Below are 26637 nucleotides of genomic sequence, written 5' to 3'. Positions count from 1 at the left end.
AGACAAAACAGATGTTTAGGCTTTTTAGACCCAATCCAGACAGCACAATTTCCAGTAACATTTCAAAATAAAAGGGAATGATGGCCTCCCAGTGTTTTCTCATAGTTTACCTTACTAAGGCCAGTGTTTTGTCTCACTATATCGCACTAGGCCTTCAATGCATGCATGTGTAATTAATTCAAATACTGACCAAGACTTTTTTTTGTATTGAATATGCTGCCCTAAAACATCCTGGTCTTTTTTTAAGATTTGTTCATCAGCAGCTAATTAGCTAATTATTTCACTCAAATCATCATAAAAATCCCTTTTGGTCTTTCCTTATTTTCATGTTTTATTTTGTATTCATGCACTGCTCCTCTCATTATTGAGTTTTAATGCTGTTTGTCATCTTGAAATGCCTTAGTTTGTGCAAATAGACTAAGCTTAAGCCTATTGATATGCAACAGCAAATGATTAAGGCAAAGGCATAACTTAGCACATTTTAAAGTGGATACAAAGAAAAGGGGCTGAAAAAGACTGAAATGCCTCTCATTCTGTTCCATCTTACTGATGAATGTTTGACATTTGTGGATAAAAACTGTAATTATGTGTTTGTCTGTTTGTGAAGGAGACAGAGGGACGGAGAATACAAATGCCATTTCTAAGTGGGAAGGCTGTAATCTGTGTGCGTGTTTGTGTTGCTTTACCTTCCTCTTTGTCAGCGTTGGCGTGTGTGTTTGTGTTCATGCAACACTGATTGTGTTTATGCGCATGTATAAGACACTACGAAACAGTGAGGCACTAAAGCAAAAGACATGATAAGTCTTTTGACATTTGTTCGGATAAACAGTAATCTTGTTTTACAAATGCAATTTTAATAAAGCACACTTACTCTTAAGACTTAAAACAAGATAGATAATGTTATGCAGATATTAACAGTTGAACCTTAAGCATGCCCATAAATGGGTTTTGAGGAAGAGGTTTAAATAGGTCATGAACTGGAAGAATTCAAACACAGCAATAAAAACAAGTTCTAATGAGTTCGCTGGGCTTTTCTGGGTGATCAGTCACGTGAACTTAGGGTCAGAAATTAACTTTTGCTAGTAGCATAGTTAAAACGTGCTTTTTTTTTGTACTAGCCAAAATTAATGATGATATTTTTGCATCCTACATTAATTCATTTCATTGTGTTAATGAGATATTTTAAGAATAGAAAAGCAAAGCCCAGAACAAATGTGAAAGCTAAATTAAGCTGGTATATTGATCAATGCTGAGACAATTCATGCATTAATAGAAAATGTATTTATCTAAATAATCTACTGAACTTTTTTGCTACTAAATGTACTTAAGCATCATTCTCTCATTCCTCTGGATACTACAGCTTCCTCTCACAGTCCAAACGTGGATGTCATCATTCATCCATCCATTTTCTTAAGTACTTACCCACTACAGTGTGTTAGGCAGGTTGAAGTCTATCCTAGCAGCTACTATGAAAGACGCAGGTTACGCCTTTGATAGCTTACCACTGTATCACAGGACTAAGGTGAAAATGTGTGAATTCAAGGTAAATAAGGCTCTAAAGTGCAAAAATGAAACTGCTCTAGGTCAAAACAAAAATTAAAATTGTGGTTTATAAACTGAAAGAGGAAAGTGTTCATTAAGACAAGAAAAATTTGATATTTTTTACATTTTTTCTAGTCTTACTGACTGATCAAAGGGCTTTATGTCACGGTCGGCGGTGGCCAACCGTCTTCCAGTGGCGTCCGTGTTCATTCTCCCCGCTGTCGTGACTCTGCACACTCTGTGCGTGCTGTCCTTCCTCTCCACGCTCCTCCTGCAAGAAAACAATGGAAGCAGCTGTTAGACACTGACCCCTGCGAGCAAACACGATCTGTCCTTCCTGGACTAACACACACTGACTTGGGAGTCTAACTCAATGATCCCGCGTCGGTGGGAGCTCCAAGACTCTCCTAAGTAGCTCCCCCGATGAGCCCTGATCAGCAGCAGGTGTGTGGCTTTGGATGTGGCCAGTCCCCTAGCAGGGCCACACCCACCAGGCCTGAAGGCGCCTGTAAACAAGTGTTAAGACACACCTGCATCCATACACACACCCAAACACACTCATATCTACAAGCATGGAGAAGAGGGGCAGCAACACCAAAAATACATATAATATAACAAGTCCATAACTGCTCAGGGATCCTGGGTCGCTCACACCCAGGACCATGACACTTTAGGCTACTTTATTCTTGTTTCTTCAGACATTTTATGTACCTCATATTTGTGGTCATTTTAGAATCACCAAGTAGTCTGAGTTGATTGCTTTGGATTGAGGGAAGGAAAACACACACATACACATACAAACTCAACACAGAAAGGCCCCAGCACGGCTTTAAACCAAGAAGCTAATTGGTGAGAGGTGACAGTGCTAACTACTGTTTCACCATGCCACAATTCCCCACTAAACCTTCCATTCGCCATCAGATGATGTAACTTTATGTCACTTGGTGCACAGCAGACCCTCGTACAATTATATACACAGAAAATACAACTCTCAGTGATCGCTGCTAAATTAGGCTAGATGGATGGTGTAAGACCAAAAAAATGGTCATTGGTGGAATCAGCCTTTAACCCTTTAACCAGAAATGTTAGGTATTAATGGATTACTGTAGGTTATTATTACCAGTACAATAAAAAAAATACTAGTTAAATTTAAAGAGACTGCAGAGATCTTTTTTAAGTGCAGCTCCATCTCATGATCCCATATTTTAATCACAATAGAAAACAGAAACTATATCAGAAACTAGAAACTATATTTTACTGTATCCTGAAAAATATTCGCTTGTTATTTATTTGATAGTAGCGGCACAGCTCAGAAAAGAGGCAGTGTTTCTCGAGTAGAGGTGAGCAGGGGATTCCCGCTCTGCAAAAAACTGTGTCTACAAATTGTGAAATAATTTCAGAATACTTTTCCTCAAAGAAAACTTGAATAGCTCGCCTTTTATAGTATATAATAGCATTAAAAGATTGTAGGAACTTGGAGACATTTTTGTGCGCAAGGAATAAGGCTAGAACTCAATAGTGAATGCCTGTGATTTTTCTGAGCCTCGGGTGGCACAGCATTGAAATCAGTACATGGGCTCAGGAACACTTCTAGAAATCACTGTCTGTGAACACAGTTCAACGTGCCATCCACAAACACAGGTTAAAGATCTATGCATGCAAAGAAAAAGTATGAAGCAGTGATCTTCTCACCAAAGCTCATTTTAAATGGATGAGTCAAGGTGTGAAACTGCTCTGTGGTCAGACAAATGGATGCTATATTCTCTGGACTAAAGAGGACAAGGACCATTTGGTTTGTTGTTAGTGCTCAGTTCAAAACTTTTCTTCTCTGATGAAATAGTGTGTATATGTGTAAATAGAATTGGCAGTTTATACATCTGGAAAGACACCTTCAGTGCTGAAAACTATATCCAGGTTTCTGAGACAATTGAGACAATGTTCCTTTTTGAGAAAGCCTTGTATATTTCAGCAAGCGAACACTAGACAACATACTGTATCTACAACAGCATGGCTTTGTAGTAGAGGAGTCTGTGAGCTGAACCTTTCACCAAATCAAAACATTTAGCATGTCATGAAATACAAAATAAGACAAATAAGTCCCAGAACTGAGCAGCTAAAATCCTATATCAGACAAGAATGTGACAGGATTCCTCTCCCACAAGTCCAGCAGCTGTTTTCCTCAGTTCCCAGATGCTTACAGACTGCTGTTAAAAGAAGAGATTTTCTCAGTTTTCTATCTTCTTTTGGGAATAAAATATGGATTTATGAGATTTGTAAATCATTGCATCCTGTTTTTATTTACATCCTATACAGCATTCCAACTTCTGTGGAATTAGGGGGTTGTAGGTCTGAAGACAAACACACCCCATCCTTCACATCTCGCCCCTCCAATTCTTTTGTAGTCTGTATTCCACAACACAAACACAAATAGACGCAGACACACATGTGAAAGAATGAGACACACACACTACTGCATGCTCAAGCACAACCACTTGATCTCCCTAGCTCTATTATTAAAAGCCACGCTCGGTTGAAATTAAAAGAGTTTTCAGCTCATAACATTATTAAAAATCAATTCATCCTCTTTCATCTCCTCTGTCTATTCCTTTATCCTTTTCCCACCCTCCCTCTTGTCACTCTTCATCCATCCATCATTCTCTCAACCTTTGTCACCTGACTCCATTACATCAATTAATGCTTTCCTTTGATTACTTTGTCTATGCCCTGTTGACAACCTTTCAGTGGGTATCTTCTTTGTGCACCCTGCTCTCTGTCTGTCTCAGTCTGCCCGCTGTGTGTGCTCACTTTCGTCCCTTTTCTCTTTTCCCCTGCTGTGTGTATTATATCTGTTGTTCACACATCTATTACAAAAATTTCTGTCATTTCTAAGTGTGTGTGTGTGTTTCCAGGTTTGTGTGAAAGAGGAAAAAAAAAGAATGAAATGACCTCTTCACAAGTGGCCTTATTTTCAGTGTCCACTCTGTGTATAGAGACTTAGCCAGCTTGGCAGTTTAATTTATCGACTCAGTGTGTGTATGTGTTCTTATATATTTAGCCTGTACTCCAGGGTCTTGCTAAAGGACCCATCAACACTAACTGCTCACTGATCATTTAACACAAGATGACCTCCTGTGCCACCTCAATACAACACACACTCACGCGAACACATTAAACAATGTCAAATATGTGAGAGTGGGCAGCTATTAATAGCAGCACGGTCACCACTCTCTGCACGACTTCTCTGGATGGAAAGTGCACAACGCCAAAATACCTGAGACACTAGGGTTTGATTTTTACATCCACCATCAGTATTAGACTACCAACAAAACTTCCTGACAACTGTCACCATTGATTTCTTCACTATTTAGCCAAGACAACAGTCTTTCAGTATCATTAAGAATACAATCGTGTAAAAAAGAAAATGCGTCTTCTTTCACTTTCACAGAACATATAAAATCTTATCCTTACCTGATCTTAAAATGTAGGAAAATTACAGCCTCAGTTGAACAACACATGACATATTGCACCCTGTTATCATTTAATTAACAAATAAATAAATAATAACCCAAAATGTAGAAGCAGTATGAGAAAAACCAAGTATGGCCTTACTGCTTCAAACTGAATTTATAAGTAAGTAGCACTCAGGTGTTTCTAATCAAATGGACTTGAATGATAAAAGCACACGTTTTGGCTGGTTGCTGGAGCATTCAGGTGTGTTCTAACAGAATACCAAGAAAGAAAGACACCAGCAATGATCTTGGAGAAGCAATTGTTGGTGCCCATCAATCTGGGAAAGGCTATAAGGCTGTTTCCAAACAATTTAAAGTCCATCATTCTACAGGGAGGAAAATTATTCACAAGTGGAAACCACTAAGTTTTTCCTGGAGTGGACTACTCAGCAAATTCACCCCAGGGTCAAACAATGTAATAGTCAGAGAAATTGCAAAAAACCCAAGAGGTACATCTTAGAGTCTACAGGCTGCAGTGTGCATATTAAATCTTAAAGTTCATGACAGAACAATTAGAAAAAAAACTGAACAAGTTGTTTGGAAATTTGCCAGAAGAAAGCTTCTTCGCTCTGAAAAGTACACGGCAGCATAGGATAAGTTTGCATTGTTGCATTTGAACAAATTGCAACACTTCTGGGGCAGACAATACCAAAATGAAGATCCATGTCAATAATGCACAGTACCACGTATGATGAAAACCAAACACATTTGGTTTTTATATCAGCACAATCACCTCATACCAACTATGAAGCACGGTGGTGGAGGGGTGATGATTTGGACTTGATTTGTAATCACAGGACTGAGCACCTTGCAGCCATGAACATGAACTGCTCTGTTTACCAAAATATGAAATGCTCAAATGTGACATCAATGTGTATAACAGCTTGTGTTAAATTGCACTGTGCAGCAGGAAAATGATTATACTGAATGAGCATACCAGCAAACTTCCAACATTAAAATGTGATCCAGGCTAGCAAGTCTTCCAGCCAGCCTTTCTGCTGCTATGACTGATAGTTTTTGGTTTGTTTTTTAACTGGAAATACATTATTAAAGTCAACCTATGTCCTCAGACTTCCTGTGAGCACTTTTCAGGACCAATCTATCCAATTTTCTCCTTTGTCTTAACTTCCATGCCCACTAGAGGGCTTTTTAACACTGTAATGTTAACAACATATGTTGTTTGGGGTCATTCGGTGAAATAACAGATGCTGTCTCAGACTAACATGTGATCAGTGATTACATAATAATACTGATGGATTATAATAAGCTGCTTGCACAAAAAAAACTGTCTGTGTTTTGAATAGGAGGCAACCTTCATTATCTTGTTTTTTATGTTTATTGTGTGTTTATATGCATCAAATTTACAAAGATCAATCATTTATCTGCATTACAATAAAATGAGTCACATTAGGCAAATAAAAACTTAATTCTAGAACTTTATAAATGTTTCAGAGATAAAATAGAAGGATGGATGTTTGTAAATTCAGGCCTTTTTTTCTGGCCTGTTTTCCTTCTTGCTCAGTCTTTTTACCAGTCATTCACAGTTCACCTCCCTCCATCTCTCATGACTCTGTCTCGCCAGTATAATAACCAATTAACTCCAGCTCTTGGTTGCTTAAATTTTTTATTTATTTCTTCATTAATTAATTTCCTGTTTGAAGTATACTGCGCAGTGATTGGCAGCTTGCGCTAATTGCACCTCACACTTTGTGAGTGTGCAGGATATGCTTCCACACACTCAATCACGCGTGCACACACATTTTCACTTCCATCCATGCAGGGTCATGCTTATCCCTGTGTACACAATTGTATGCAAATCAAACACACATCAAGGGTTGAATACTTGCAAGTCTTGCACACACATTGTGAAAAACACAACCATTCCCGCTTACACTCAGAAACTCACACACACGGATCAGTGTTGTGATTTTAATTAGATTTAGCCTATCAGCCTCCAACTCAGAAAGGCAAAAGGCAGATTACTGCTGCCCTCTATTATTGCCTTACAACACTTTATCTGAGATTATGGTGGAGGTAGACACTTCACGGTCACTAGCGCCAGCAGGGAGAGGCGATATGAGAATGGACAGTTTCTGGCAGTTTTTCTTCAAAGGAGAAAACACAGCAGATCACACTTATGTTAGTCTGTAGATTTTAACACCTATGAATATTTTTTAACTTACCCGATATTTTTTTAAACAGCTCCCCAATCAGCTTAGTATTTTTTTAGTGTCTACCCGACTGATTACAGGCTGATTACAGCCTGGACTCTGCATCACGCTTGATTTTCAAGAGATTGGACAAAACCAAGCACATTTCCAGTCACAAAAACGCACACCTGAGGACAGAACACATGGGAGCATTATCCTCATAACATCCTGATCTCGACGAGAACACATAGGTCCTCGGGCATCTGTAATTCATCCCATAATATGCATTTAACAAGCAAAATTGAAAGAAATATGTTCAGTTCGCTGACCACATCTGCCCCTCCAGGTTGAGACATCCACGTGGCAGAACAGCAGCGCAGCTCGGACAGAAGCTAATTCATCCATGATGCTCACGCTGACTGATTACACAACTCACGCTAATTTTATGCTAATTAAAGTTCTGATGGTAGCGAGGGGAAACAATGGCTACCTGGAAGAGAGACAAATGCATACAAATGTGTAAAATGCAGTATTTGGTTTTTGCGGGGCCACAGCTACCACTGAGGACAGCATTTAATTTTTCTTGTCTTTTATAATATTTCCGGGAATGTGGCCTAGAAACAAATAAAACATTTTCTGGGCCACTTTCCCAGAAATAATGATTAATTGATTTTTTGGCATTATTGTTATTTGCTGACATACTTTACAATACGCGTACCTACAGTGGTTCTGTAAGGAGGGGTGTGTGTGCAGGCATGTGTGTGTGTTTATCTGTTTTGTGTATTGTGAGCATTGCAAAGGCTTTCCCTAAGTAGCTGTACTGAGCTCGCCGGGAGAAAAATGCTGAGTCTTTGATGCTAATATGAACTGTCATATCTTCCCTTGCAGAGTGTGTGTTTGTTGCATGTGTTTCGGTGTATACAGTATGTGCGCACTGGGGACTTATGCAATTACAGTTCCTTTTTGCATTAACTGAAATGCTGACAGACATACAGCCCTGAGCTGACAGAAGCAATCACTTTGCCGCCGTGTGTGTGTGTAAGTGCGTGAGTGATACGCACTAATTCTAGGTTTAATGTGTTCTGGCTGTGAGTGCTGTGTTGTAGAGAGAGGCCGGAGACACACACGTGTGCGCTCACATAAACATTCACGATGTCTAAGAATAGGAGGTTCACATGGCTCAGAAGGCCATTTAATGTAAAAGGATTTTCATAAGTTGAGCTCTGAAGGCAAAGCTGATCTGTACAGAAGGTCCTGTTTTACTCCTCCAGCCTCAGAGCCGAGAGTTGGTCGTCTCTCACTGAGACATTAATCGGCTCATTAATTTTCTTTATTCCTAAGTGCTAGAACTAAAGTTTCCCCTCCCTTTTCCACTAACGGAGCTGTTATTGCTGCTGAAGCAATCACTGCTTACTGAAAATATTATCGCAGCACTGCCGTCTTTGAGCATCACTAATACAAGTTATATGTTGCTACTAGCCTCACTTGATATTTTGTTACCGCTACCACTTATAAAACTGTTATCAGCCTACTTAATCATAATATTGCTTTTTCCAACCGTCTTCATATCGGAGAGAAGTGATTGTAGCATTATTTATCCAGTCAGTGTTATATTAGACGTTTTATTGCACCAGATTGATGTCTCGCTTTCTATCTCTCTCACAGCCATCGGGGTCCAGATGACTCTGGAGGTGATTGAATCCAAATTTTGGGGCATTGCAGCACAGGTAGGTCCACAGAGTGTCTGTCAGAGCAAGATCTCTCCATAAAACTTTTTATAGTCTTTGTAAAAGTGCTGAAAGATAAAGTTACTGAGATTTACTAAAAAAAATAGAATGTTAGAATAGAGAACAAGACAGTTTTGGATGCACTCTTAAATAGGGCTGACTTGTAGCTACATCGCTGACTGTGATTAACTTTATTCTTTCACAGCTCTATTATTCAGTGAAAAACTGTGCTATGAGTTCTTATATAAGTGTGTAGTGTTTGAAAATTAAGCCCTGTAATTACTGTAGTATTGGTTCATTTTTTTTCCATATTAGATTTATTATTTCTCTTTGGTTTTTTTCCCCAGTAAAAGACTGAAGATGCTTTTAGAAAAAACAGCACATACTTCAGCTTGTAAATAATAACTCCATTCCTCTCCTCCAAACAATATCCCCTATTTTATTTCCTTTGGGTTGAACACTGTGAATATCTTTGCATGCACATTTTTCCATTTCTGCTGCAATCCAAAAGAAGATTTATATTTTGTCAGATTTCAATTTTAGCTGAGCGCTGTCATGAAAGCTTTGTTTTACAATGAGATGAAAGGAGCGCAGCAATTTCTGAGTATTTTTACTTATCAGGACTTTGCATCCTGAGCTGCTCTTCGAGTTTGAGAAATGCAGTGAGCGAATATAAACCTGATCAATATTCTGCATGAAACGTGGTTGGTAATGAATACACTGTCTGTTCCAGGAGTTTAACCTGTGATTATAGGTTCATTTTCTGCTCCATTAGTTGGTAATTATAGCATTCAAACTTTGTTTCATTCAAAGCTTAATGTAATGTGTTCTGTATCACTGTTACCAATATTAAAGGAGTGCTAACCCTGCCTAAAACATAGGAGTGGAAAAATAAATGCCATCATTAGAGTTGTTTTCATTGCATATCTTGTGCGCTAAAGAGAGCTCTTTAGAATCAGCACTGGATTGAGTGACGCAGAGACATCCAAGTGTGTTATTTCCTGGGCTAAATCTGGTCAGCTATTCATTGACTTTATAAAGCATCCCTTTATGTCCAAATTTGTTTGAAAAGTGAAAGGTCATCTTTTTCAGGCTGTTACAAAGACTTGAATTCATTCATCCACTTTCTTAACCGCTTATCCAACTTAAGGTCGCTGAGGGGCTGGAGCCCGAATGACACTGGGCAAAGCTCCAGTTGGGTGCCAGTCTGGGAGTCATGGGGCTCACATAGACACCAACACAACCAACATTAAACAGTCAACTGCAAACTACACTATTATCCAATACTGAAAATGCATCTTATTTTGTACCTCACATACCTGTGGTTGTTGCCACTGGGAGCATTAATTTATTTCATTTGCCAGAGGGAGACATTATCGGAACAGCTGATTGATATAGGTCGACTGTTTCAAACTGACAGCGCTTTGCCAGAACTGTGTCCTATTGATTTTCACTGAGTGCTGTCCACAAACGCTTAGCACCTACGATTGTTAGCAAACAAACAGAGCTCCGCTAACATCAGAGATAACCTTTCTTTGTAGTTTCTGCTTGTTTTCTGCATCTTACAGTTCAGATGTTCCTCACAGTTTTATCTGACAGACTTATTTATAATAAAACAGCCCTTCTCTGGATAGATCCCGAGCCCCACCTGAGCTGATTTTTCTAGAGAATATTTGCCCCCAACTTCCCAAACAAACACTTTCCCCAGCAATTTCTCGAAGAAAAGTTCTCTCTTACATCTTATGTTCACTCTGATTCTCCTTCAGCAGTATGCTGCTGCCATGCTGTTTCCAGGGACAACCAAGTGTATAGAACTTAAGCTTGTACTGTGTTATTTTGGTTAGTCAGTTGCTTGCTTCCTCGCCAGATTATGTTGAGCATTACTGATATGAATGTTACGGTCCTAGCAGGGCCTCCTTCTGAAGTTGCCTGTGTGGGTGTGTCCTACCATCTCTCCTGCCTTAGGTGACACCTTTTTCTTTTGTACAGCTGACTCACATCAGCAATTAAAGGTATTTAAGGGCAGAGAAAGGTGAGCTCTGGTGCCAGAGTGCCATATGAGTGGTTGCAGCTAGTGAGCAGTGTGTTTGGTGGTTGCTTGCGCCTGTTCGGTGGAGAGGAGTGTGTTTGGTCACTAATCTATTTTTGACTTACTTTTCAGTTTACTGACCAATGCTTGAGTTTTGGTTTGTTGCTTCAAATGGTGATAGCGGTAACCAAATAAGTTTCCAAACCAACTTCATTCTAAGCCAAAGACTAGAAAATATGGTGAAGCATGTCTTGCCTTTGGCTTCACCTGCACAAGTGCCAAGGTAGGTCTCCCCTGCAAAATTGGTTTTCCCTGCGTCGGGAGCACGCGCTGGGCTCAAATCATGGACAAACAGTATCCCAAACAGTAATAATGTGTATATTATTACACATTATTACAAACATTTTTCTTGTAAAACAAAATGGGGGCCTAGCAAAAAACAGTTTGGGAACCACTGCCCTTATCGCCTGGACCCTTTTAGGGGAACGTAACAATGAACTGGTGCATTGTTGCAATCATGTTCTCATCCTGATCATGCAGATCACACAATCAAAACATGCTGTTTTCCACATGTTACGGTGGCATAGTGGTGCAATATTAAGAAATGCTTGGTTCAGCAGCGAGGTGTTTATGGTTATGCAGAAGAGGGGATGTCCCTTCACTCTTTAACCAAATATCATTAGTGTTTAAATACTAGTTCTACTGCATGGTTAGTATCCTTTTGAGTTCTTCCACACCTTCAGAAAAATATTTTATTTAGGGAAAACTTTTTTTTTTAATTTGGCCTAACACTTCATGCGGCAGGTGTTTGATAACTTGGCCCTTGGCCTCATCGTGTCCCACGGCTGTAAATGACAGCAGTTAAAAGAGCATTAAGGCATCTGGCTAGCCATTAAGTGATGGATAGCTTCCATCGCCGAATACAGCAGCACCCAGGTTTGTGAGTGTGTATGTGTGCACGTGTTTCTGTGTCTGTGGTGTCGTGACGGTGGGATTTTGAAGTTTGAAGAAAAGATTATTCTATATCTGTATATGTGCTTATTAATGGTAATGTGTGTGTGCTGGGCAGACACCATATGCATGGCCATCTGTGTGCAAGTGCGTTGTTATGTCCATATCCAACAGCTATGAACCCATTAGTATTATGTGCAGCACTAGATTTCCACTAGATTTATGATGCATTTACACAAAATCATTCCTGTTTACTGTGTGAATACTTGATACTGTCGTTCCTAAATCTGTATTTTTTCTTTTTTCCTTCTTACTTTTCTACACTTCATTTCTTATCAGCAGTGCCCCTTTTCTACATCCATTCCTTTCTTATCTCTTATGCTGTCTCCTTTCCTCTAACCTCTCTTTTCCCCCTTAGGTAGTTTACATAATCATCTTGTCTTGCTGCCATGTACTAGATCTTTATTTCAGAGAGTTTGTGTCTGTGCGTCTGTATGTGTATGTGTGTGTGTGTGTACTTACACTATAGGCTTGTTTTTTCTGTGTATGTTTATGCATGTGCATCCATGCAAACGTGCATGAAATCTTCTCTATAGTCTATTTTAAGTACTCTCCATGAGGGGTGGAGATACTGTACCTGCTGTAAATCCTAAATGAAAGACTTAGTGTCAGCAGGAAAGATAATCAGTCACATGGCAGCTATAACCTATTTATCTATCTAAAAATACTGCTACCAATGGGTTGTCATATTTCCCCTCTGTGTTGGGGCACAGACAGTCAGTGTTAAGAGAAACTATATTGCTTTTCCTCTCATTTGTACACTTCTTCACCATTAGCTTACTCCAAGAGACATACAGTATATGAAGTAAAGGCAACTAATAATTGGATTGCCTTAATTACTGATTAAAATTTGCTTTAGCTTTGTGTTTATGAGAAAAGATTAAGGCAAGAGACTGTGCACAGTTATCATGTCAGTAGAAGCCACGTGAGTGAGGGTCACCCTTTTGTGGCTTACAGTGGGAGCTTGTCTATCTTAAAACCTGATTTATTAGTAAATGAGTTTCATAGTTAGGGAAAAATAAAGCAAGAGCTAAGATCCTTTTGAAGTCTGTCAGGATCATAATAGGAAGCTCCTTTTACAAAACTCTACTGTGCTCATTCCATCCATGGAGTTTAAAAGTTATGTGTGTGTTAGATACAGTGAAAAAAGTATAAAAATGAAGAATTAAATATGACTGGTAATATATGTCTCATTGCTTTGCTCCGCTGACAGATTATAATATCTACAATGATTAAATCTGAAAAACAGACTTTCATAAAAATACATGATATTAAAAAATACAGTGCAAACCCTATAATATAAGGCTCCATGTGTCTCTCACAGCCGACTGCTGCTATATTTTGTTTGACAGCAATTCATGATTAGTGAGGGGTTCTGAGGCGACAGTAATGGGAATCAAAAGATGATAGATTTTGTGCTATTCACACCTTGGCATCCTATTTATCTCATAGAGAACACTCCTGTGTTTCTCTTCCTCTGTTTTTAACTATGTACTTACATTCTATTTCTGTGTTTGTGATCACATTACTCAATAACCATGAAATTATATGCAGGGGTGCACATAAGTGGTCCGCAGGTGCGCATTCGCTTTCAAAATAAAAGACACGCACCAGATAAGAAGTTGCAACGCGCGTTTGGGTACATGCGATTTTCTGGAGGAAGACAGACATCTTAAAGATGTCGAAGAAGCAAGCTTCTTTAAGCAATTACTTTGGTTTTCCTCCACCTCCAAAGAAATGTCAGGAGTCCGAACCGCAAAAGAAGCGTGTATTCTCGGAAAAGTGGTTGCAGGAGGTGAGCTGGCTTCAAACAAATGATGAACGCACAGAGATGTGGTGCAGAATATGGCGTGAAAATCCCACTCTAGTGGACAAAAACTGTGTCTTTTATATGTACGCAAACGCGCTTTGCAACTTCTTATCTGGTGCGCGTCTTTTATTTTGACAGCGAATGCGCACCTTTGGACCACTTATCTGGACCCCTGATTATATAAAATGAAATCAAAGTAATAAAACAGGACAACATTTTATTGAGAAAAAACGAGAATATATTTTAAATGAATCTGAAAAACATTATTATCGTTTAAGATATGGACATTAAAAAAGGACGTTTTTAAAAGGAGATCTGAAAGAGGATACAGAGTTAGCATTCCTCAGATCTTCAGGTTCCACAGCTGAGAGGGCGGGAAGTAAAGTCCCGGTCACTCTTGGTGACGCACCACAAATTAGGAACCATTACTATAGTCCTGCCAGAATATCTCAAGCAGCAGGTGTGCACAGGAGTTATCACATAAGAGACGTGGACAGGAGCTACAGCATTTAAGGCTTTAAAAACAAGTAGTAAAATCTCAAAAGCAATTCTAAATCTCACTGGTAGCCAGTGAAGGGCAGTTGGGGTAATGTGGTCACTTCTCTTAGTACCTTAAAAGTCTGGTAGCAGCATTTTAAATCAACTGCAGTCTTCTGATGTTTTGAATGCTGAGATCTGAGTAAAGTGAACTGCAGCAGTCTAGTCTGATAGCGATAAAAGCATGGATGACCTTTTCTGCAGCCTGCAGAAGAAAGAAATTATCTTGTCTTGGCTTGCTGTCTCATTCCAGAAATACACCACTTTTCATAATCTTAGTATAAAAAAAAAAACACACTCACACACACACGTTTTTGAGCATTATTAAATAAGATACCCAGACTAGACCAGAGACTAATGATGCTGCTTTTGCTGTGGCGTCTGTGAGCAGTTCTAATAATTACCTCTGATTTGGAGTCAGCTACAGAACATTTATTTTTTCTTTCTTATTTGGCGTAGGACAGGAAACAGGATGCACTAGTGATGAACATAGATGCTCTCAGGGAACTCTCAGGTTTGGTGTCCTTTTCCATTTAGAAATGGATGTGTTGATTTATCAAGGCACACATTCAACAAAGTGCTGGAAACATTCCTAAGAGATTTTAGTCGGCATTGATATTATAACATCACATAATTACTGCAGATTTGTCACATGCACATCTATGATAAGAGTCTTTTACCCCACTACATCCCAAAGCTGCTCTACTGGACTGAGGTTCAGTCACTGTGGAGGCCACCTGAGTACAGTGAAACCATTGCCATGTTCAAGAAAACAGTTTGAAATGATTTGACATTTGGGACATCTTCTAATAGCTGCTTTCAGCCAGTAGAACGTGGGCACATTGTAGTCATAAAGACAAGGCCAGAGATGATGGTACAAAGGGCTGTATATATCCCTAGTGTACGACCATTCCAACACTACCCAGCTGAACCATTGATACATGTCAGGATGGACCCATTGTTTCATGTTGTTTTCATCAAAATCCGACCCTACCATCTGAATGCCGCAGCAGAAATTGAGATGAGGCAATGTTCTTGTTCTTAGGTAAAAGGAGTGGCACCCAGTGTGGTTTTCTGCTGCTGTGGCCTAGTTGGTTTAGGGTTGAATGTGTTGTGCATTCAGACATACTCTTCTACATACCTTTTTTTTTTTTTTTTTTTAAATAGCAGCGGTTATTGGAGGTACTATTGCCTTCCTATCGACTTAAAGCATTGTGACCCTTCTCCTCTGACCTCTAACATCAGCAAGTCCTTTTCATCCAGAGAGATGCCACTCCCTGAACAGTTTCACTTTTTGTACCACTCTCTTTAAGCCCTTGTCATAAACCAGCTGTGTGCGGTCAGGAATAGGACCCAAACGCAAACTCACGGAGACGAAAACGTCGACTAAAAAAGAACAATAAAGAACACAGCTTTATTGCTGGATGCAAACCAATACAAAACTAAACTGGGAAAATTCTAATAAAAATACACTTGGGGAAACACGGAGAGGTACACACAGCTATCAGGGAGCACGTGACACGGAACTGAGGGAGACACTAACATAAATACACAGAAGGATAACGAGAAATGAGAACACACGGGGAACACAGCTGACACAAATAACCATAGCAAGACAGGGAAGGCAAGACAGGGAAGGCAAGACTGACCGGAATGAACGTGGAAACACGAGACCTGCACAACAAGACAGGAAACAGAGGAACATGATGCAGGAGTGGAGGAGAGGCAGACGAGAGGGAGCGAGGGAACACGAGGGAGAGAGAGACATGACTGGCTGGGGGAACATGATGGAATAAAACAAGGAGGGGAAACAAGGCACAAGAACTCATACAAACAGAGACGCACAGAGGGCAAAGACACAAGGGGAAATTACTAAATAATCAAGGAACTAAACAGGGACCATAAGAAACTCAAAACAGGATAACCAAGCACTCTGGAAATAAACTTAAGACTAGTAAAGAGAACATATACATCGATCATAATAGAAAACGACAAAAAACACAGGAAAACTGGAAACACTGGGTTAAATGACCCAGGACCATGACAGCCCTAGAGTTGGTTGTGTGGGGAAATCCGAGTACATCTGCATTTTCTGAAATACTCAGATCAGCCTGTTTGGCACCATCCACCATGCCACATGCAAAGTCATTTAAATTGCTTTTCTTCACTATTCTGATGCTCATTTTAAACTTCAGCAGCTCTTTTTCACCATATATAAATGCCTAAATGAATTGAGTTCCTGACATTGATTGACTGACAACTGTGTTAACAAGCAGCTGACGAGGTGTACCTAATAAAGTGACTGATGAAGATGAGATATGACACATGAACTGTAAATAATTAGAAAAATAAAAAGAGAAGATTAACGCATTATTAACAATTATTGATTTTTTTTTTTTTTGTTTAGTTTTAGCAGAGTTGTAGATGCTAATAAAATAAGAGTCTCAAGAGCATGTTAGAAATTTCACTCACAGATGAATGTAATGTAATAAACATATTTAATGTTTCCCTATAGATTAAGCTTTTCCACCTTGGATGCCTTCTGAAAGCGCATATCTGTCATGCTCTCATGTTAAACTAATGGGCGGTTTTCCACTTAATTTGCCAAGCAAATTAAAGCTGCAAAGAAGATAACTCCTATTGATTTCACTGTCTTTTTCCTCTACTGTCACCACATTTGTATGGTGGTTTTGATCAGTTTTGCTTCATATCTACATTGATTAGCGTGATTCCTGGGACTCATTAGCAAGGTTGTATATTTTCATGATCTGCTTCAGTTAGCAGAAAGAGACAGTTCCTTTTCTCGTAAGTGCTGCTCCTCATCAAGCTGTGCCATTTACCCGTAGTGTGTGGGGGAGAAGCATTGTCACTTCTGTCAGTCCACCAAATTGTAGTTTATTTCAGGAGGCGACGATGGGAAGCAGAGAAAAAGACTGACACTTTGCTGTAATGGGATTGAAAAGGATGATAGATGGTCTCATTCACACTTCGACATGCTCTGTTTAGCCTGACCATGAATCCAAAGACACATTGTCCATAGACGCCGAGCCACATATACTGCAGACAACATAAGATCATCAGGAAAACTGTTGGTGTTCATCATCAGTCCACAGACGAAAGAACAGAAGGAAAGTTTCAGACTTTGCTTATGGTTAAAAACTTTTGTATTATGACAAATAGTCTGATTGCAGTGATACAGATCCCTTTTAATGTTTTCTTATAGCACAAACTGATGTTTTTTTTTATGAGAAAGCATCTAATTGTACACTATTTTCCAAAATTGCTGAAGTTTTACGAGCCTGCTCGAAAACTCATTAAAAAGGCATTTGAAATGTGTGTTCAAGAAAAGAATCTGTAGTCTTTTTTTTTTTGTTAGCAAGCTCACAGCAGCAGAAGTAGTCAATCAGCCCACTTGCTATGTAATGTAATGCTTGTCATTTCTTTCCACTCTCTTTGTTGCCATCGTTGTGTCTTCCCAGCCAAATGACACAGATGTAAGTATGAATAATTTCTCCTTTCCTCATTTTTCAAAGCATCGCACACTTTTTTTTTCCTCCTACTGAACCAAATTTAACGTCCTCAGCACCTGCTAAGCTCTGTGAAATCAGCTTCACACCTCAGTTAAAACAGATTACACATTCACATCCACACAGTCAGAGACATGCTAACATTACACATGCACAAACTTGCTAACAAGCCACTCAGATCCCATCACAGGTAAACAGCCCATATCTCACAGAAATTAACAATTTCACACCAACACAGACACGTTGTTTTTTTTTCACATACACATGCACTTGTCGACACTGTCGCACTCTCAAGCCTAACACCCCCACAGCCAAACACAGACAGAGCATGTGTCACTCGCACAAACATGCCCTAATCTAAGCTCAGATGTCGATTTGATTAAAGAAAAAAAATCTCTCTAACATTGGATTATGGTGAAATAATCACACAGTTTCTTGTCTTGATTTCTTTACTGCCAGTGCTCAAATGTGGAGGGGATTTGTCCTCTTCGCTGTGACAGCTTAGTGAGTATATCTTGCTTTTGAATGACACTGCCATAAAGTGTATTATCATTATTATTATTATTATTATAAATATATAAGATTTATTATCTTTTGCTACTATACAAAACTACAAAGGTGAACACTTCATGAATACGTGGTATAAATTATTTAGGTGTCCGTGTTATCTGTGCTCGTGATGTTTGACACAGATGTTTCCTTACATAAGTAATTGGTTCCTCTGTCTCTTACCAGGATATCGAGTGCTATGTGATTGACAATAATGGCTTTGTCCTCATTTCTGAACAGCGCAATAACGTGAGTTCTCACACATGCACTCACAGAATATGGCTGGAGTGCTCCTTAGTCTTTGACTTGATTGTTTGAGAGCCCTTCCACTCTTCAATATTTATTACCTTAAAAGAAAAAAAAGGTGAAAACGGTTAATGTGTTTTTTAACTGTCTTCTCATCCTGTTAAACACTATTAACCAGCCCAACAGAGAAAAATATTTAATTTTTTTTAACCAAAGAGCAGTGACATCCTGGGGCAGTGTACCTCTTTTTTACTTTTACATATTTACATTTTAGAAGAAGTGAATGTAGTCCAACACTGCATCCACAAATGCACTAGGTGCAGGGATTCCCAAGATAGGCAAGCGGCTCCAGCAGATCTCAGGAACAACATCCAAGATCTCTGTCCAAAAGCGTAGTCCTAGGAACAGCTAAGATGCTGCACAGGACTCTCAAATTTCCAGGCTTCTGTAGTCTAACAACTCTTGGAAATCATGATCAATATATCTTTTGGACTAAGTAAAAGAGGGATGATCTCAGTTGTTATCAGCACACAATTTAAAAGCTAGCCTCTATGTTGATATCAGGAGTATTATTACACAAGACATGGGTAACTTGCACATCTGTGAAAGCACCATTAACACTAAATGATATATATAGACTTAAGCACTTATTATGGGTATAATGGCCTGTCTGCAGTCCAGATCTTATGTCCATTGAAAACGTAGTTATGTTAGAAAAATGCTATGATCAAATTCAGGTTCACTGCATAGCTTTCAACAAGGATTATAGTTTAGCAGCTGGTCTTTTTCAGTCAATTAGAGATTGCCAGTTTTTGCATTTTGCATTGTACACAGCAGACTAAGGTTTTCGTAACTGGGAGTTTATTGTGACTAAATGCTCGACCATGCAGTTCGCACAGAGGTGAAAGTGGACAGGAGATCACAGAAGTGAACTTATATTTCCTCTATCAGATTATTGGGACTTGAGTTTTTTATGTTCTGCCACACTGATTTTTTTAGACTTCTTTCTTCTCTCTTTCTTGTTAGGCGGGAAGGTTCTTTGGGGAGATTGATGGCTCAGTGATGACCACATTGATCAGGATGGGCATGTTCAAAAGGTAATGCCTGGTTGTCATTCCTCGCCTGATTGACTGGTTGAACGGCCATCCTGAGAGAACCTGCGGTTTTCTCACTCTGTGTGAAGTGCCACTTTATGGGTCCTGTGTCTCCGAACGAATATCTGGCTCGTAATTGCAATTGTGTCAGCCCCATGCTGTTTTGCTATCAGGTTTTAATTGTAATTGTGTAATTATCTTAATCAGGGTGGCAGTTTGCAAATGTTTTCCTTTTGTTTTTTGGTTCTTAGATACCTAAACAGTGCATTAGTATCCATGCAGTGTAATGGTACAGTCTCTCTCCTATGCTCTCTGCATGCGCCCGTCTGACTCTGTGTTTGTGATTAAGCTGTCCGTGCCTTTCCTTTTTGCTCCCCTTTGAGTTTGAGGGCTTGGGATGTTTTTTTTCTTCACGCTTAGTTTTTGCCCATCTTTGATGTTTGAAATCTCCTGAGTGATGTGCTATTTTTAAACAGCTAAAAGATTTCGTCATGCTTCATTTGACACAGGATATTACATAACTAGTTTTGAGCGTGGATGATCTTTAGTAGCAATGTGAGCATATTTACACTCTGTGATTTTCTGTATTTATGTGTTCTTGTGTTTGACGACTGCGTACAAAAAAACAACAAAAAGAATTAGTTGTCTGAAAAGTAATTCTAGTGTTGGGATCATTGTAAGTTACAATAGCTTTCAGGGATTCTGTAAAGGTTAAGCTCAGCCAAACATGTGTGGTAGTCTGGAGGGGGGTCAGGGAATCAATGTGGGTCGATACTGCCAGAAGAGCAACACTGTGTGCTTGTTTGTGTGCTCATGTTTCCTTAGGGTATCCTTGTTCGACTACCAGGCCATGTGTAAGATGAACTCACACTCTGTCAGCAGCGCACGTCCACTTCTCAGTGTATGTACAGTGAAGTCTCTCCCTATACAGATATATTCCCAAAATCAGTTCTCCGTTAAATAGAATTTGTCCATCTATCTCTTCAGCCGTTCTACGGTTTGGCTTCAGCCTTCAAGTGGTTCCTCTCCAACTTCCTACTGTAAGTGTTGCTAGGGGCAACCTGGATTGGCTATGCAGTTTTTGCTACATTGTCCGATATCCTATACTATGTAGTATATACTCTACAAAGGTACACTATTTTGTGCACTCATGTTACTTATTAACATCACCAGTTTTGCCCAATTTAAAATTTAAAATTTACAATGTTGCTAGCAAAGTTAAACCATAAATTAAAAAAAAAAACTTACCTGAAAAGCTATTCAAAGATTCTTTATTGTCAAATAACTAAATTCTGTGCAGTAGTTTGCAACTTAAAACCGGACAGTATTTAAAACACAGATGGATGCACAATAAATAAATATATATAATAGAGAAACAATTAAATTCCAAATTAAAAATGATTAACATAAGCTCTCAGCTGCCTGGATCGCTGTCCAGAAATCAGAGATAGTGTTAACCGATTATCCTCCATCAACAGATGGAAAAAATCAGATTGTTTTTATCTAATGTTTTTACACACAACATTATAAATACACAACTGTAGTTATTAAATCTAATTAAAGTAACATTTTAGCAATTTTCTGTTAAGAAAATCAGCCTCGGTATTTTTTCCATGTTTACTTGGTAGGGATAAAGTCACTTGATAAATCTAACAGCCTAAATAAAAGAGCAGGTTGTTTATCCAGTTAGGAGGGAAAAAAACAACCACCAAAGCTAACAATTTCTGCTGAATAACTTGAGGACCCATTTTAGTATTCCCATGACACAACTTTGGGTCCTGGCCCAGTTTTGGAAGGCTGCATGCAATATGCTTCCAGTCTGCTTTAGTCTATAATGATAGCCACCTAACTGACTTCCACTCTCCTCTTTTCTCTCTCTTTTGTAAGATTTCTCCTGGAGTTCAATATCTGTGGCTTCTGGCACACAGAGCATTTTGCTGACGGTGAGCTCACATTCGGAATAAATGTGGCTAATTAAGGCTGAGCCCTCTTTCTTTGTATCTCGTGTGTGTCATCTCTATTTTGTAAATTAACACAACCCTCAGAGCAGCTCTGGATGACTGTAATGCTTGGTAAATAATTCTTAACAAAATATCATTCATCATTACTAAACCTGTCAATCAAATGGTCCTTATTATCATCATCCTTTGATACAGCCAAGCATTCTTTTAGGTGTGCTTTATTTTTTATATTATACTTCAGACCAAGAAAAGTATTTACTGTGTCTGTTACATAAGTGGGTTTCAGTGGGAGCAGACACATCTGGTAAGTCCCTCAAAACAAGAGTCAGGCATAAATTTGTACTGAAGTTAATGCAATTCTAAAGAAGTCAAACAAAAACATGGCTCAGAACAAGATAAGACATTTTGACAAGCCATTATGGCTCTCTCTGGTTTTAGTCCTATCATACGCAGCAAGCTAGGGATTATTTGGCTTACGGAAGAAGCAGCAATAAAGGGCTGATGTGTGAAGAATTGAGATGTTAGACCTTCGATTTCCTGTCACAGACTCTCAGCCTGTCAGTCACCAGCAAAATGTCACGCATACACTTTAACACACAAGCTCTGTTATAATTCTCATCTCGAAACATGACCCCTGTCTATCTCTCTATTAGCCTCAGTTCATAAGAAAAAAGGGGACATCCTGCAGCCGTGTGACACCGAGTACCCCAGCTTTGTTTATGAGCCGTCAGTCAAAGAGACCAACAGCATTATTAAGTGCGGACGATGCCAGAAGTAAGCGCACGCTCACGCACACTTATGCACGCAGAAATAGCAGTGTAGTCCTCTCTAAGCCCTACACCAGTCATATTAAATTGTTCCTCCAGAATCCATTTTCTACGGCTTTGCTCTGCTTTGCATACTGAGAGCAGTTTGTATTAATACGAGAGTGGCAGAAAGAGGGAAATAAGTAGAAAGGAACTGATTTAGATCATGGTGTGTGGGGTTATGGAAAGACTGAGAAGCGGAGAAGGGAGAGTGACTCGTTGGAAAGCAGTGAAAGTATTAGGAGAGGTGAATAAAAAAAATACAGGGACTGGGGAGGGGTGAGTGACAGAAACAAAGATGGAAAAGCACTAGGAGGTGGGCCAGGGGGTGGGGGGTAGAGTATAAAGAGGAAAGCATCACTGGGTTGTCACCATAGGCTGAGTGTGATCACCCTCATGAGGCTAATGGTGGTATAACACAGCACAGCTACACGTGGTCCACACTCTCCATGATAGTTTTTGAGTAATGCTGTTAATATAATGACTACCCTAACCCCATGACACATGTGTTTTTGTCTATTTCACACTTTTCCTTTTTGTTTATGTCAGGATGTTTGTAGTGCAGCAGATACCAGAGAGCAACCTGTTGATGCTGGTGGTGCAAGCAGACTGTGACTGCTCCAAACAGTACCCACCCATCACCCTGGAGCCAGAGGAAGTCAGATATATCCTGTGATGTTTATATTCATGGATCACGTGAATCATGTTCACATAAAGTTGGCTTGTTTTAACCTAACTGCAGCGTCACCCTGCCTATACACTGAGTCAATCTGGGCACACTTTGTAGACCTACAGTACCTACAGTACAGACTCTTTATTCTAACATGTGTATTAATTAAGCATGCTGGCCTAAATCGTTGTGTTTCTTTAACTGACTCAACCAGCCGCACTGTTAAGTTAGATTCCAGGTGTGAGCCTGCCATGTCATATCTTTAAAATGTTTATACTGCATGTCTTTAGTGGTAATATTTGAATGAGCGTGCAGGAAAACCATACTATGCTTCTGTTGCTGCTCCTTGACCCCGCTGTACATAACTCGTCAGTTAAGTGTGACAGGATGAAGTCTCAAAAGGTTCGCAGACGCCCCGAGTCTTGCCACTCTTATCACGCACAGGTCAGCATTTTACCACACCATGACACATCAAAAAACACGTATATTCATGCAACCCTGTTAAAGCGTAAATATTACAATAATAAGTACTATAAAAACTTCTCAAATGTGAAAGCTGAGCGGTTTTTCCTTCTTAAGTTGATGCTTGTAAAAAAAACTAGACAAACAAAACAAAGTAGGGACACCCACTGTAAATGTTTTGGAACTGAGGAGATCAGTTGCTGCACTTTTGAAAGAGAAATTAATTCCCATTTTTGGTTGATGTAAGGTTTCAGCTGCTCTGCAGCTTGGAGCCTCTTTTGTTATCTTTTTCTTTTACAGTGCACCAAATGCTTTTATTTGGTGACAGATTCTCACTGTGGGCAAACTACTGTTTTTTTTTTATTTGTAAATGCAGCTACAAAGTGTGTTCTCTGATGAAGGTTTTCAGAAGTGTTCCCACTTCCATGCAGCAATTTTGACATAATCAGTGTTTTCGATGCAGAGCCTGAAGAGCATTCAGTGTTGGTTTTCTGCTTTGTCTAGTTTTTCAAAATGTATTTAAAGATATGTTACTGTATATGAAAAAAACACAAGTTCTCTGCAAGTTTACATTATGAAACATTGCTCTTAAGTTAATCACCCCGACTGTTCAATCCTCCCTGTCTTTACTGATAAAAAAAAGTCTCTAGGATGCTCTTTTTACACCTATTCATGTTACTAATTGACCTCATTAGTTGTGAGATCTTATAAAACCTTTCTAGTATTTTTGTTGTCTGGCTTGACCTTTTTGAAACACGTTACTGGCATCAAATTCTAAATGAGCATATATTATGTTAAAAAATAATAAAATAATTGAATAAATAAAACATATTTTGAGCCATCACTCATTTCTTTATATTTTGTTTCTAAGGAGGAAGACTTTGTTGTAATTTTTTAAGTGGTCATAAGCAAAGGCTTTCCCATTTTCCTGACTCAAGACTTTTGCACATTACTTTATTTCATTCAATATTCAATATTTTGTCTTTGTACTAGTTTTAATTTACCTTTTCAGAGCATCTTTGTCTTTTTGAAAATGGGGTTGTACATGTGTTTAAACATGCATGCATAAAACCAGCATTCTTCTCTTGTCTTACTCAACTGCTTCTGTGGCCTTAAATGATTTTCTGTTTGAATACATCACATTTTCGTCAATGCTTGGTAGCAAATTGAAGACTCGCCAGATGAAATTTTTTTCTGCTTTGTCTCTGCAGGAGAACGCCGCTGACTGTGGAGGAGCCTCTTTTATATCTCCGTCAACCTCTGTTTTCTTCATGTGTCTCCTTTTTGCTGCTGTTGTTTCCTGATGACGGATAACGGATAACTCTTTTATGCTTCATCATATAAAGGAGAAGATGACAAAAACTGAAATCCTTGAGTGGATTTTTTTTAAACTACTGAACAGATTCTGCACATTTTGCTCACAAAGGCGACAGACGCAATCTCTGTTTAAGGACCTTGGACGTTATGAGCATTTGCTGTTTAACTTCAGAGAATTACATTTGAACTAAAAGCTGCAAAAAAGAGAACTTGCTGTACTGTTGTTGCCATGGATACTTTTTTCATTTGTTATTTTCTTATGCTCCACATTGTTTCTCTGAACGAAAAGGGACTGAAGGGTGACGGCTAGCTGTGATGGGTGTTAATGAATAAGAAGTAATGATTCACACGGTACAACATGAAAAAGTGAAAAGAGAAAAACATGCATTATTCAGTTCCCATGTCCCAATGAGCTGTGTATTTATCCACACACATGCATATTATATATGCGTTGGACACACCCAGTAAACACATCTAATGCATTATCTGCAGACTTTTATAAATGCAGAATAGCCAGTGTGAAGAGGGCTGCAGTAGGGGGATACAGGGAGGCACTGTTGTGTTGCTAATGAGTCACGTTAATAATGGACAAGCAGGCACAATTGGACTCAGTGGATAATTATCTGTGTAAAATTAATATGCAATAAAGTAAACTAGAATGGAGTTGTCAGCGTTTATGGGAACTATGTTTTCACTTTTTATTTCCATCCTATAAATGTATGTTTCTGTGACTATTATTTTTACATATCTGTCTGCCTTTTTTTGTCTTTTGTCTCTCTGTACATACCGTAACTAATTATGTATGTCTGGCTAATGGGCTGTAAATGCATAAACGATAAATGAGCTGAAGATCGTCACACTCTAAAAAGGAAATGTCTAACTTTTCACATTAAAACAATGCATACATGCATTTGCAATGTATTTGGCACCAAGAATTTACATTTTTGAAAAAATATACAAATGTCTTTGCGATTAAGAAATATTTATAGTTTTTTTTTTAATATGGTTTATGAACGCTCTTCTTAAGCCTTTTTTTTTCTTCATTTAAAATGTAACTTTTATCGCAATGCTCGCTATTATAGCTCAGTCACTAAAAATAAAATGTCACAGTAATAAAAATGTAATCTCAGTGTCAATTAGCACTATAAAACTAACTGCATATGATATTTTTGTATATATTTGCCTGTATGTTTTATATTTTGCACTTTTTGCTGAGCACTTAAATGCATTTTTGGCTCTGAGTGTCTGTGTAGCCTTTTCTACACCCATTTTTAATTGCCTCTCAAAGCACACATATAAGTTAATCTTATTAAGTTTCTGAGAGTTAATTATTTAGCTGTCCTGATTTTGTTTGTACTCTCCACGGGTTGACATTGCCACATCTATGGCCCTAATTTGTACTGTGTAAATAAAATTATAAATTTGGGTTTTGTTGTTTATCTGCTTAAAACAAAAAACTTGAGTAATTTATTTTGGCCACATAAAGGTAAATGGATAACAGTTATCAAAATTATGACTTTATTGATAAGTGGATTCAATCCTTCAGTTCTGGCTACTGACAACCTGAGATTTCTTTTTTTGTAATATATATAAAAGAAATTACTCTAACTGGAATTTTAGTGATAGTCAAAGCTTTGTATTCAAAATCCTGTCAATTCATCACAGGTCTAGCACAGATAGACAGAAAACA

The 26637-nt window shown here is 38.8% G+C and overlaps 1 protein-coding gene across 2 annotated transcripts in view; it reads left to right on the top strand.

Annotated features, from left to right (window-relative positions):
• Window positions 1-26347, top strand: part of cacna2d4a (calcium voltage-gated channel auxiliary subunit alpha2delta 4a) — a 98146-nt gene extending 71799 nt beyond the window's left edge. Inside the window, exons 27-38 of one of the 2 annotated variants that reach the window (XM_087830680.1) lie at window positions 8867-8928; window positions 17795-17809; window positions 18302-18346; window positions 18578-18640; window positions 19664-19734; window positions 20557-20632; window positions 20719-20771; window positions 21619-21674; window positions 22346-22466; window positions 23048-23168; window positions 23535-23612; window positions 24842-26347. In XM_087830680.1, the coding sequence (XP_087686806.1) occupies window positions 8867-8928; window positions 17795-17809; window positions 18302-18346; window positions 18578-18640; window positions 19664-19734; window positions 20557-20632; window positions 20719-20771; window positions 21619-21674; window positions 22346-22466; window positions 23048-23168; window positions 23535-23612; window positions 24842-24934 (854 nt within the window). In that variant the 3' untranslated portion in view covers window positions 24935-26347. The remainder of the gene's footprint in view (window positions 1-8866; window positions 8929-17794; window positions 17810-18301; window positions 18347-18577; window positions 18641-19663; window positions 19735-20556; window positions 20633-20718; window positions 20772-21618; window positions 21675-22345; window positions 22467-23047; window positions 23169-23534; window positions 23613-24841) is intronic. The other variant, XM_087830681.1, reaches the window with a different exon arrangement.
• The last annotated feature ends 290 nt before the right edge of the window (window positions 26348-26637 follow it).

Source organism: Neolamprologus brichardi, chromosome 17, assembly GCF_056152115.1.
Source record: "Neolamprologus brichardi isolate AB-2024 chromosome 17, ASM5615211v1, whole genome shotgun sequence".
Taxonomy (NCBI): domain Eukaryota; kingdom Metazoa; phylum Chordata; class Actinopteri; order Cichliformes; family Cichlidae; genus Neolamprologus; species Neolamprologus brichardi.
This window is presented reverse-complemented; position numbering and strand designations above follow the sequence as displayed.